The 13,098-nt window shown below is 38.8% G+C and overlaps 2 protein-coding genes across 4 annotated transcripts in view; both read left to right on the top strand.

The window, feature by feature from the left end:
• The first annotated feature begins 441 nt into the window (after nt 1–441).
• Nucleotides 442–13,098, top strand: part of LOC121368391 — a 74,606-nt gene continuing 61,949 nt past the window's right edge. The window contains exon 1 of one of the 3 annotated variants that reach the window (XM_041493090.1): nt 442–529. The gene's annotated coding sequence lies outside the window, so the exon portion shown is untranslated. Of the gene's footprint in view, nt 530–12,992 lie in introns of those variants that run through there. The other 2 variants (XM_041493089.1, XM_041493091.1) reach the window with 2 other exon arrangements.
• On the top strand, nt 4,613–8,222 carry LOC121368764 (uncharacterized histidine-rich protein DDB_G0274557-like). Its single transcript, XM_041493511.1, has 2 exons — nt 4,613–4,854; nt 8,153–8,222. The coding sequence occupies exons 1-2, from the start codon at nt 4,613–4,615 to the stop codon at nt 8,220–8,222; spliced, it is 312 nt and encodes a 103-aa protein (XP_041349445.1).

Here is a 13,098-nt window from a genome sequence, read left to right on the forward strand (position 1 = left end):
TGCCCCTCCCCCTCGCTACGGCACTGGTTGAGTCTTCACGCTTTCTAATCACTACCAGTTATTTTGTCGTACATTCATTTTGTGAACAAACAGCTTTCGGATGTGTAATAATATATGGCCGTAAACCTTATAGATAAGCGCCGAAAATGTACCACCGCTGCAGGCTAGTTAGGTTATCTTGACAAATATATATATATATATATATATATATATATATATAATATGATATATTATGATAATATGATATCGTAAAACAGTAAGTCATATACTGTCACCTAATGATATTTTCCCATTGAGTTATCTACTTGTGGTCCAATATATTTAATATATACACCTGCTGTCTGGGTATTAATTATTTATCGTGCAATTCCAACTGGATGGCTTTTATTGATTTTTGCGAGTAAATGATTGTCGCGATCCGGGTTTTGGTATCTAGGGTTACTTAGTTTCATTTCGTTATCGGAGTGGATTATTGCCAAGCTAAACTATTAAAAAGAACGCAAGTTGGAAGGTCTGCTTTCTACGTCGTGTACGTATCTTTGGTTTTATATTGATTTTAAATGTACGTTTCGCCCCCGTGCACTGAATTCAGGTTATTAATGACGTGTTTAGATATACAACCTTTCGAGGGTATTATTGCTGGTGTGCTTTCTACGTCGTGTACGTATCTTTGGTTTTATATTGGTTTTAAAAGTACGTTTCGCCCCCGTGCACTGAATTCAGGTTATTAATGACGTGTTTAGATATACAACCTTTCGAGGGTATTATTGCTGGTGTGTGTATATTGCCTACGTGTATAATTATAGTTAATATATTATTTTCAGAAACCTGTTGCCTTGAAATACAAACATATTTTGAGTAAATATAGATTCTCTTCCCATAATCTCTTTGTAGAAACGGGCAGATACCACAATATTGACAGGAATAATAGAATTTGTCGTCTGTGCAATATGAATGTAGTAGAAGACGAATATCACTTTGTTCTAGTGTGTCCTTTCTTCAGTAACATAAGAGATAAATTTTATTATAATAAACCATCAACATTTAAATTAACGCAACTACTGTCCAGCGACAATTCAAAACAGCTAATTAAATTGTGTAAGTATTTGAACACTGCTACCACGCATAGAACAAACAACATTGATACCTGACATATGTTATTATATTGTATATTATTGCTATGCATGCATTACCCATTTACTATAGAATTTTATCGATTGTAACCCGATGCTACATACCATTCCCCGCAGTGTGCACATTATATTATTTTATATATAAATATGTATGTATGCCTACAAAATGTTGTGTAAGCTATGTTATGTCCATGTCCTGTTGTGTGTGCTATGTCATGTTCAGCTTATGTTGTGTGTGCTATGTCATGTTTAGCTTCTGTTGTACGTGCTATGTTGTGCTAATGTTTTGGTGTGTGTGTCTGTGTTGTGTCATGTTCACGTTCAACATTATGTTGCTTAGCTTAGCTTAGTAACTAGTTCATATACCACTAGGGTTTCGAACACGCCTATCCAGATTCCGGCCTCCGATAGGATCGGGGGTCTGACTCAGGACAGGGATATTCTGTTGCAAATATTTGTTAACTGTAAAGTTAATCAAAGTTCATAGATCTTGCTATCGTTTATGTTGAGGCCACATTCACTTTATTCGCCTTTTAACCTTATGTCTGATTACACTGTATTTTGTTATTTGATTTTGTCCTGAATAACTTACAATGACGTTTGTATGTGCAATATTGTTAATCAATAATACCTACATTATATTAGGGCAATCCTGTAGATCTTCAAAGGCAGCTGAAAGGCGGAACTTGATCACCGTAACATATAATTAAATACATGTACATCCAAAATCAGTGTGATTATGCTTGCACTTTGGTCGTATATGCCACATACAACATTATTATGAATTAAAATTGTATCTACAGATACAAATTACATGTTGGAAACTTTGCTTCAATTAAAAACATTTTAAAATAGATATTTGTTTTTCAAGAAAATTCACCAAATCATGTTTATTATTATAATTATGGTGCACATAAAATAGCAAACCATACAAACATTAATAGTACTGCAATTCCTATTTATATATACAGACATCATTCTTGTCTGTTGCCAAATGGTTCGTTGCATGCACTACCAAATGTTTTTTCTTAAATAGACCGGGCTCTCACAACGACAAAACGTCGCTTGAGAGCTAAAAGATCGTAAGTGGCAAATACGACTTAAAACGTCTTTTTTGCATATTTAGAATCGCCATCCCCGATTACATATTGTCACACAAAAATCGTAGCTGTGTCCCTAATAGCATGGCTTATACAGAAGGATTTATATGGTCGTAAGTGAATCACAGATACCAATTTGCACGAAAATAGACGTAACTTACACATACGACTTTCCTCCGATTTGCTTGCTGTCCATTATGGGAACATATGATAGATACACCTTTTTTAAATACAGTTCGTTATATAATTATGTCTGACATAGGTCATATGTGCCAAATACGACACATATGTATTCTTTGTTATCGGTCTGTGACAAATGCGAAGTACAACAGAGCATGCATTATGTCAATATTTTTTATGTGCTTGAATTCTAAAAATAATATGACTTTTCGTCGCGTGAGAGCTAAAAAGTCGTAAGTGGCAGATACGACCTAAAACGTCTTTTTGGCATATTCGGAATCGCCATCCCCGATTACATAGTGTAGATATATATATATATTTGTTTTATTTTTATTAGTCTTTGTTTCTTTTTTATACTTTGAGTCTATTTACTATTTTCTAGAGTCTACTCTATTTTCCATCCATGAAATCTGTATTGATTATTTAAACAGTCCATTGTACCGGGTCGTTATTTTTCAGTGCGTATGCACTTTCCAGATAAAGACAAAATTCTCGGAATGAAGCTCTCAGGTTTACCGGCATACATGTACGTTCATATAAAACCTATCAACATCACGTGTATCGGTGGACGTTAAGACTTACACTGGAAAGACCCGCTATCTCGTTGTGAAATAAACATATACTGATTAAAAGAAATAAGGGAACACATAAAGATCAAAGAGTAACAGCAAAGATTGACTCAAACCGAAACCTTCATCCACAGTATCAGGAAGTTAACCATATTACTGGCAGTCAGTTAATCATACAGTACTGACATTCCGTCCCACATTACATCATTTTGATTTACTCAATGAATGAATGAATGGATGGATGAATAAATGAATGAGTGAATGAATGAATGAATGTATGGATGGATGGATAGATGGATGAATGGATGGATGGATGAAAGTATGTATGAATGAATGAATGAATGAAAAAAAAAGATGTTTAGCTGGTAGACCTAGGTATTGGGTGTAAAACGAAGGTAAACATATGAATGAACTGACGATTAGCAAGTATATTCAGGCCCATAGGAACTGGGGAGGGCGGGGTAGCACAGCGCGCGCGCACACGCACACACACACACACACGCACACATACTTACACAGACACATACACACCTACACAGACACATACACACACATATACACACATACATACACACACACCAACACAGACACACATACACACACACACACACACACACACACACACATACATACATACATACATACATACATACATGCATACAGACACCTATATAGACACATACACACACACACACACACACACACACATACTCCAGATATCCTTCCTAAGGGGCCTGGTATTATAACATGCATAAATACTCTACTAGTGAATTAAATGTGCTTTCAAATGGCAAGTGTGTCCTAACTCGTGTCCATCAGTATATAATATTGTTATCAATGTGTTGTTATCAGATTAACCTGGACGCGCCTTCTCGTTCGACTTCGTCGTGGGCGTAATGGTCGACACATCCTGTACCCTTTCCCTTTAATGTCACTGACCCAGGTTTCCGAGGTACGTGGACCTTTCTGTTTCAAACACAATGCATTTTGAGATAGTTCAAACACCAAGAAGACTAGAAACAGGATTTACAAAACAAAAAAAAAGGAGATAATTATTAGTAATTTAAGAAAAAGGTATATGTGATGTGTAACATGTATGTTGTTTTGTAGGATTTATAAAAGTATATGAAACAAATGATTTGAACACAAACCTGAACTTGAACTTAGACTAAAAAAAATCACCAACAAATAAACTATTAAACAAAATACAAACAAACAAATAACACAAAAAAACACCCACCAATAACACTAACAACTACTACTACTACTACAAAACACTGTGATAAATAAAAATACAGTATTATTTTACACTGTCTAAAAACTAGGGATAAATCTGGTTTAGTTACATATATATATATATATATCTAATTTAACACATAATTCCCCACCTACATTCACAATTCGCCACATAACAACTAGCCATTTGTATATACATGTATATAGTTTACTAGGTTAGTCGGAGGTGGGGTCTGGCTTAGTCGATGAGGAGCTTGGGTCGTACGATCGAATCCCCGTGTTTGACCCATTTTTGAATATTTTTGTGTTCGTCCCAACCAGTGCCCCACGACTGGTATATCAAAGGCCGTGGTATGTGCGGTTCTCTCTTAGGCCAGCTGATTGCATAACCACTATGCCATCGAGACTGGTCCTATACCCGCACCCGCACTCGCACTCGCACTCGGACCCGTACCCGTACCCGTACTCGCACTCGGACTCGCACCCGCACTCGGACCCGCACTCGCACCCGCACTCGGACCCGCACCCGCACCCGCACCCGCACTCGGACCCGCACTCGCACCCGCACTCGGACCCGCACCCGCACCCGCACTCGCACTCGGACCCGCACCCGCACTCGGACCCGCACTCGCACTCGCACTCGGACCCGCACTCGCACTCGCACTCGGACCCGCACTCGCACTCGCACTCGGACCCGCACCCGTACCCGTACCCTATCTTCACCTCAATCTCCACCCCCAATCCCACCCAACTCTATATACCACCAGAACACAGGCTGCGCTTGTAGGAAAGCTAAAATGTTTGTGTCTTGAGGCAGCTCGAGACCTTTATTTACATTCCTGTCTTTAGAATTAAGCTTATTAGACAACCGCCAACCTCTTTGTTAACCCTCCCCTTCCTCTCTCCCCACCCCCTCCACCACGTATCCGCTTTCATCTCATCACATTGTTACCTTCGATTTCACGGTAACTCGATATCAACCTTCATTTTCACCCACCTATAGTTAAGCTGGGACTCCCGAGAAATGGCCTGTTGTTATCTGGACCTTTCCAAGAAGAACAGGTGTGCCACGTTCTTATAACCAACCGCATTTAGTGTAGACCTATGTCTTCTCGAGTTTATTTACTACGTGTGTGTGCGTGCAGATGAACATAGCGTGATATCAGCGACTGTAGTTTATAACAGACGAAATAGTATATATACAGCAAATCTGCAGATGCATCTCAAGGTAAGATACTAAGGTGCATGGTGTAATATGCAGTAAAACGTGTGTTAAACAATCGTTTAGGCAGCGTTGGGTAGATTTAAAGGCCAGTAAGCCGACTTCTCTCTCACTAAACACTAACATCTAACCACTAACCCTCTGAACAGACAGCTCAGATAGCTGAGGTGTGTGTGTGTGTGTGTGTGTGTGTGTGTGTGTGTGTGTGCCCAGGACAGCGTGCTTAAATCTTAATTGGATATAAGCACGAAAATAAGTTGAAATGAATGAATATAGTGTCTAAGCCATCGGACCTAAGGCTGGTGGGTACTGAGTTTTAACGACTCAGTGGGTAGGTGTAAGACCACAACACTGACTTCTCTCTCACTAACCACTAACCACTAACCACTAACCCTCTGTGCTGGACAGACAGCCCAGATAGCTGAGGTGTGAAGTCTGTTTTGTTTAACGACACCACTAGAGCACATTGATTTATTAATCACCGGCTACTGGATGTCAAACATACGGTCATTTTGACAGTCATCCCACAGACAGGATAGCACATACCACGGCCTTTGTTATACCAATCGTGGTGCAATGGCTGAAACGAGAAATAGCCCAATGGGTCCACCGACGGGGATCGATCCAAGACCGACCGCGCATCAAGCGAGCGCTTTACCACTGGGCTACCACCCGCCTCACTGAGGTGTGTGTCCAGGACAGCGTGATTGAACCTTAATTGGATATAATATGAAACTAGAGCATGGAACTACATCTGGTACTGTGGACGTGCTTGGGCCTTCATAATATGTACACTATACGGGCGGCTCTAGGTGGGGCCCAAGGGCCCCGGGCCTCCTGTGTTTTGTAAAGTATTTAATTTTGCCACCGAAGTAAATTACATACATGTTACGCCTCTAACCCTTGCTGCCGCTAGGCACAAAATAACCGTAACCCAGCCTAGTGGTAAAGCGTCCGTTTTACGCGCCGTCGGTCTAGGATCGATCTTCATCGGTGGGACCATTGGGCTATTTCTTGTTCCAGCTAGTGCACCACGACTGGTATATCAAAGGCCGTGGTATGTGTCATCCTGTCTGTGAGATGGTGCATATAAAAAATCACTTGCTACTAATGTATTTTAATGTCAGAATAATGCATGTTTGACATTCAATAGCCGACGATTAATAATACTAGCCTACATTAATGTGCTCTGGTGATGTCACTGAAGACAACAAACTTTAACTTTAACTCAAAGTAAGGTGCATGGTGTAATATGCAGTAAAACGTGCGTGAAATAATCGTTTTGGATCTGGTTCAGCCTTCGTATGTGTATCTTTCGGGCGATTTTTGGTGGGACCCAAGGGGCCCTGCTCCTATTTAGTGTAAAGCTTCGTGTTACGCCCCCATCCTTGCTGCAGGTAAGCACAAAATAAGTGTGCTTGGGTGTCGTTAAGCCATCTTCTTTTTCTGTTTCCTCTCTCAATGCAAATACCAGATATAGGTGTTTCGTTTTTAGACCAGGTTAGATTGCCATCATTGTTCGCCACATGCTCTGTAATAAGATATCCCCAGACCATTGTCGGTTTTATATATACACTCGTACTAGTGTATGATTTCCAGATGCACAAATCGTGACCAGAAAATTAACCTCGTAATACAGGCTGCATTCGTCTCCAATCTGTGTTTATGTCAGGGGCGTAGCTTGTTCTGGACCTAGGGGAGGATGAGGGTCGAATATGAACCTGGATTTCCCTGGATACCTATAAAAAGTTGTTGTGACCTCAGCGCGTGGCGGGGGGAGGGTGTTTGAATCCCTGTACACCCTAGCCTACTACCCTGTATGTAGTCACGAGAGTAGCCCGAGTACTCTGACTGTAAGAGAGCTAGACGGACATTTGGACATAAACACGCTCTCATTATGTATTGATGTCCAAATGTCCGTCTAGCTCTCTTACAGTCAAAGTACTCGGGCTATCACGAGAGGAGTACTATTGTATTTGCTCATTGGCACCGTAGCACATATTACACTGCTAGCGTGACTAGAAACCCACTATTGTCACCTAGTCTTATCGCGAAGGCAGGTATACGCAAATTGGAAGGGTGGAGGGGACGAAACACTGGATGAAATGTTAAAAAAACAAAAGTAGGTCTGCTAAAGACGATAAATTTACAACGCATCGTACCTTAGTCATGCGTTTTACTACGAATACGAGCGTAGCCTCGTAATAAAGGCAGTATTCGTTTTCGAAAATGTAAAGTACAACTGTATTTAATACCTCCAAGATTTACTTATGAAGTAGTCAGTATTTAACGTTCGCACCAGCTCAGAAACATGTCATACTTCAGACTATATCCCTAGTCTGAAATCACGGGATGGGGACAGGGAGGGGAACAGGGAGAGGAACAGGGAGGGGAGGGGCAGAACATAAAAAGAATCATCTCCAGCCAGACAAAATGGGTACATTTAAACTTTACAAAAAAAATAAAAATAATAATAATAAATACATAAATAAGACGCATTTTTTACTTCTTTTTTTTTGGGGGGGGGGGGGGGGTTGTGCGGGCTAAATTGGCACTTTAAAGCTAAAACAACAACACATTTTCCTATTTTTAGGGAGATGGGGGGTGGGGGGGGGGGAGAGGAGAGGCGACTGCTTCCGGAGGAAGACGAAAATTAGAAACAACGCATTCACTGACCCCAAAATTATTACTAAACAAAGCTTCTGTTTTCAGAGCTGAAAGTGACAATCTGTTATTTATTTTTCAAGTTTCTCAGCTGTTGTCAGATATTGTTGTTCTGTAATATTATCACAAGCCGATGCCACTCGCCTTTGTACCCATGTGTCGGCTGCAAGTTAAACACGTCCCAGTTTGGACATTTCTTTGGCAAATACATAACCTGAATAGGATTATGTTGTTTGTAAATAAACAACCCTTCTGAGATTACCTTGCTTGCGTAAAGCACCGAACTGCCCCCGAGTGCGTTTTTCAATAATGTTTGTTTTTTCTTCAAAACGCATTTGTCGAGACATTTTTTTAAAAAGAAGTTTTTAATCCATAGCAAATATTGTTCGTGGAATATTGTGTTATGTTTGTATTAGATATAATATTGTTTGTTTTATATTTCTGTTTTGTTTTATGGGATTATTTTGTTAGCTTTAATAGGTTGGTGGTGGTGGTGTTAGTGATGGAGGTAGAGTTTTTGTTCAGATTCTAGATTTGGTGCGGGGCATGTTTTGAATGTTTTATTAGGTGTTTTTTTTTTATTATTGTTGTTGGGTTTTTTTGTTGGGAGGAGGGTGTTGTTGTATTTTTAATATGTATTTATTCATTTATTTAATATTTATTTAAATAAAATTTATTTATTTATATAATATTTATTTATTTATTATTAGTTTTTGTTTGAAGAAAGGCGTTCTCTCTTTAAAAAAATCTTTCGCGTTGCTTCTTTTTTTTCCTGATTAATTCTCTCCTCCCTTCCCCAAATGGCGGATTTTTATCATATTCAACGAGTGAAAAGTGTATGTGATTCAGCGATTAGCAAATTGATGTTATTTGACAAAGGACATGAACGTGTCACGAAACAATAGCTAGTTTAATATCCTATTAATTTTATACTCCAGCAAATGTCGGCCTATTATAGTGTTAGAGTGTGCTTAGTGTTGAAAACTGTCAGTTTCGAAGAGAAAAATTACAGGCCCGTAGAGACCGGGGGCCGGGGGGGGGGGGGGCTGTGTTCCTGCCCACTTAAGGACGAAAATGTACGAGATTTTTTTCCAATTGCATATAAATAAAGGTAAACATATGGCTTGTGCTCCCTTCCACTTAATGACTAGAGGCTCTGCGCCCTCCACTAGAGCTGGTGCTACCTCCAACCTGCTGTAACCTGCTGTAACCTCACCGTGGTGCAGGGGTGTAAAATTCTCTTTGAGAATGGCCAATACCTCACAAATCCCCTTGTTTTCTTCGGGATACAATTAAAGTTTTGAGTAAAAGTCAGTATCTATCTGTGAAATTTGTATTTTTGCACTGTGTTCTTATTTAAATCTTGAATTTTTATATTGATGTTGATCATCAGTTTATTTGTTTGCATTACCATAGTTTGACACCCAATAGCTGATGTATTTTTTCGTGCTGGGGTGTCGTTAAACATTCATTCATTCATTCATTCATTCATTCTCTCCAACCACACACACACACACACATACACACACACACACACGCCGGATATCGTCCATCAAGTACCTTGTGCCTAAAGTACACAATGCTTACTAAATCTGCTGCCACAGAACTTAGAGTATTTTTAACATGCCCGTGTAACACTAAAGTTTCAGTCATTGCTGCCACAGACCTGTTTGTTAATCGTTTTCGAGTTCATTCGTCGCATTCAATTTACAGGTTGTGAATAAAATGAACGTTGCAATACACCCCTATCCGAAACATAGATACATAAAAAAGAGTTAAAATTTGTTTTGTTTAACGAACCGCTATAGCACTTTGATTTATTAATCATCTGCTGTTGGGTGTCAAACATTTGGTCATTTTGACACATTATCGTCATCAGAGGAAACCCGCGACATTTTTGCATTAGCAGCAAGGTATCTTTTGTATATGCACCTTCACACAGACAAGGTAGCACATACTACGGTTTTTGATATACTAGTCGTGTGGTGTTGCTTAGGACGGGGAGAAATCATGTGGGTCCGCCGAGGAGGTTCGATCCCATAACCCTGGCACCTCATGCGAGTGCTTTACCAAAACACAGAATTAGCTGTCATGTGCTCGTTCATTTTTGTTTTTCAATTTAAAAAAAAAAATTGTACATGTTACAGTATGCTAAAATTTTATAACAAAACAAACAAACAAGCAAAAAGAAAAATTAAACAATTACAAAACCAAAACAAAAGAAAATTAAAACTCTGTTGTAATAATAATAAAAACAAATTGCAATGGCAGGAGTTGCCTGTTAATAATATAAAGTGAGAGAGAGACACACACAGAGAGAGAGAGAGAGAGAGAGAGAGAGAGAGAGAGAGAGAGAGAGAGAGAGAGAGAGAGAGAGAGAGAGAGAGAGAGAGGGGGGAATGAGGGGAGGGAGGGAGAGAGAGAGGGGGGGAGGGAGGGAGAGAAACAAGTAAACAAAAGTCAGTAACTTCTTCAAATGTAATCTCAAATATTTATCTTCAAAGATATATAGTTAAACAAATATTATCATCTTAAAATCCTAATCTAAGCAAATATAATTATGTCCTTACGTAGTTTTACGTAGTATTAAACGTTTCCTTTGTTGTAGTCATACGTCTTCTCATTCACTTTTTGCTCAAATAACAGTTGACATTGTTCCACATAAGAGCAAAAAAAATTATTTTTAGCTATATAATCTCATTTACATTAGCTATAATATGTAAATAAGTATGTGTCCCCAGTATCTATTGCTAAAAGGCGTCTATACTTTATAAACCAAAAGCTTTCCTTAAACCACTTGACGATCACATCTGAACGTTTTGTTTGCACTTTTCTCTTTCTATTTTAAATCCCTGCCTTATTCCAAAAGTCACGTTCCACGCGCCAGCCATGAATACCGGTGAGCAACTAAAACAAAACAAAGCAAAAAAAAAAGGTTTCCATTCTCAAAATTGGTTCAGTTGGTGCTCAGTTGGTGCTCAGTTGTTGCAGCCTTTCGTTGTAGAGATTTGTCATATGAGTTGTAATCTCGAAAAAGAGTTCATTTGAACATTACGTACCTGTATGCGGTGAAGTATTAATTATGTGCAGATGGTCTGTGGTTCCTTACGAGGCTGTGGATAATTAATGTGAACATTGATTTCTGTCAAATGTAAGTTGTACGCGATTACCATTTCTTTCTTCTTCTTCTTTCGTTCTCTCCTCTCTCTGTCTCTGTCTCTGTCTCTCTCTTTCAATCTATCTTTCTCTCCCTTTTTCCTATCTGTATCTCTCTCTCCATCTCTCTCCGTCTCTCTCTCTCTCTCTCTCTCTCTCTCTCTCTCTCTCTCTCTCTCTCTCTCTCTCTCTCTCTCTCTCTCTCCATCTTCTTTTTCTCATCTTCCTCTTCCATTGAAGAACATATGTCGCCGTCGCTTCTGTTGTTCAAATAAAAAGTTAAAAGTTAAAATTATTTTGTTTAACGACACCACTAGAGCACATTGATTCATTTTAATCATCGGCTATTGGATAGCAAACATTGGATGTTAATTTTGACATATAGTATTGGAGAGGAAACCCGCTACATTTTTCCACAAGGGATCTTTTATATGCGCCATTCCACAAACAAGATAATACTAACAACGGCCTTTGATATACCAGTCGTGGAGCACTGGCTGGAACGAAAAAAACAATCCAATGTGCTCACCGACGGGAATCGACCCTAGACAAACCGCACATCAGACAAGCGCTTTACCACTGGACTACGTCCCGCCCCTGCAGTTCTAGGAAAGCACACCTCAACTATCTGACATGATTAGCCAGGATAGTGGTTAGTTGTTAGTGGTTAGTAAGTAAGAAATCGCTTTAAGTGACGTTCCCACTGAGCCGGTAAAACTCGCTCTAGACGGGAGCCGGTACCGGGATACGAGTACTTACCTTAGGTCCGCTAGCTTAACCACTACGTCGTCGACGTCGTTAATCAAACATCCCTTCCCTTCCCTGCTAGGTGTGTCAGGTGGTTCAGATCGAGGATAGGTTTGTTTACTAATAAAAAATTTGTCTGTTAAAAGTTATCTTTAACGACACCACCAGAGCCACCATAGATAATTGATATACCAAAGTCCGTGGTATATACTGTCATGTCTGTGCGGAAAGCGCATATTAAATAGATTATTGCTGCGGGCTTTTTCGATAAAATAGCTTAAGTTGCGGCAGCGGGTTTTGTCTCTTTCTCCACCAAGTGTCGAAATAACCATATGTTAGAAACCAAATAACCGAAGTTGAACAAAACGTTAGTTGAAAATAATAGTAATTGATATAATTAATATATATGCTAATATATATCGCGAATTTAATAAAGCACCGATGATTGCAATATATATTTATTTCAATGTGATACTTAAAATATTATTAAATAAAGGTAAACTTCACATTATGTTATTAGCAATGTAAAAAATTTATATGTTCATCGTCCCCCGTCTGTGAACATTATCATAGTCTGTAAATAATATGTTCATGTCTATGTTATACCTATAAACTGTATGTTTTTGGTAAATAAATAAATATATATTAATCAGTGAAAATTATATGTATATATATATATAATTCTCACTGATTAAATTATGCAATGGGGTATCATTAAATCAATATTCTTTCGCATTTCTGAATCATTCACCATAATATTATTATTAAGTCTAGAAGGAAAAATCACACCGACATCAACAACAACAATATAAACAAAGAAGCAAACAAAACAACAACAACAACAACAATAATTGATAAAAATACAATACCTTGTATATTATGTTATGTATGCATACACACACATATATATACTGCGCGTGTTATATATATGTATATATATACCATGGAACATAAACACGTGTATAAACAGATCACGATGACCGCCAATGAGCTGTGACGCATAGCTATCTACCTACCTATAAATGGATCGATTTTTAACGTCTTTTTGACACTCCGATTCAATGGACTCACGAACGAGCGCTGGGTCAGGT

This window comes from Gigantopelta aegis, chromosome 3, assembly GCF_016097555.1.
Source record: "Gigantopelta aegis isolate Gae_Host chromosome 3, Gae_host_genome, whole genome shotgun sequence".
Classification (NCBI taxonomy): domain Eukaryota; kingdom Metazoa; phylum Mollusca; class Gastropoda; order Neomphalida; family Peltospiridae; genus Gigantopelta; species Gigantopelta aegis.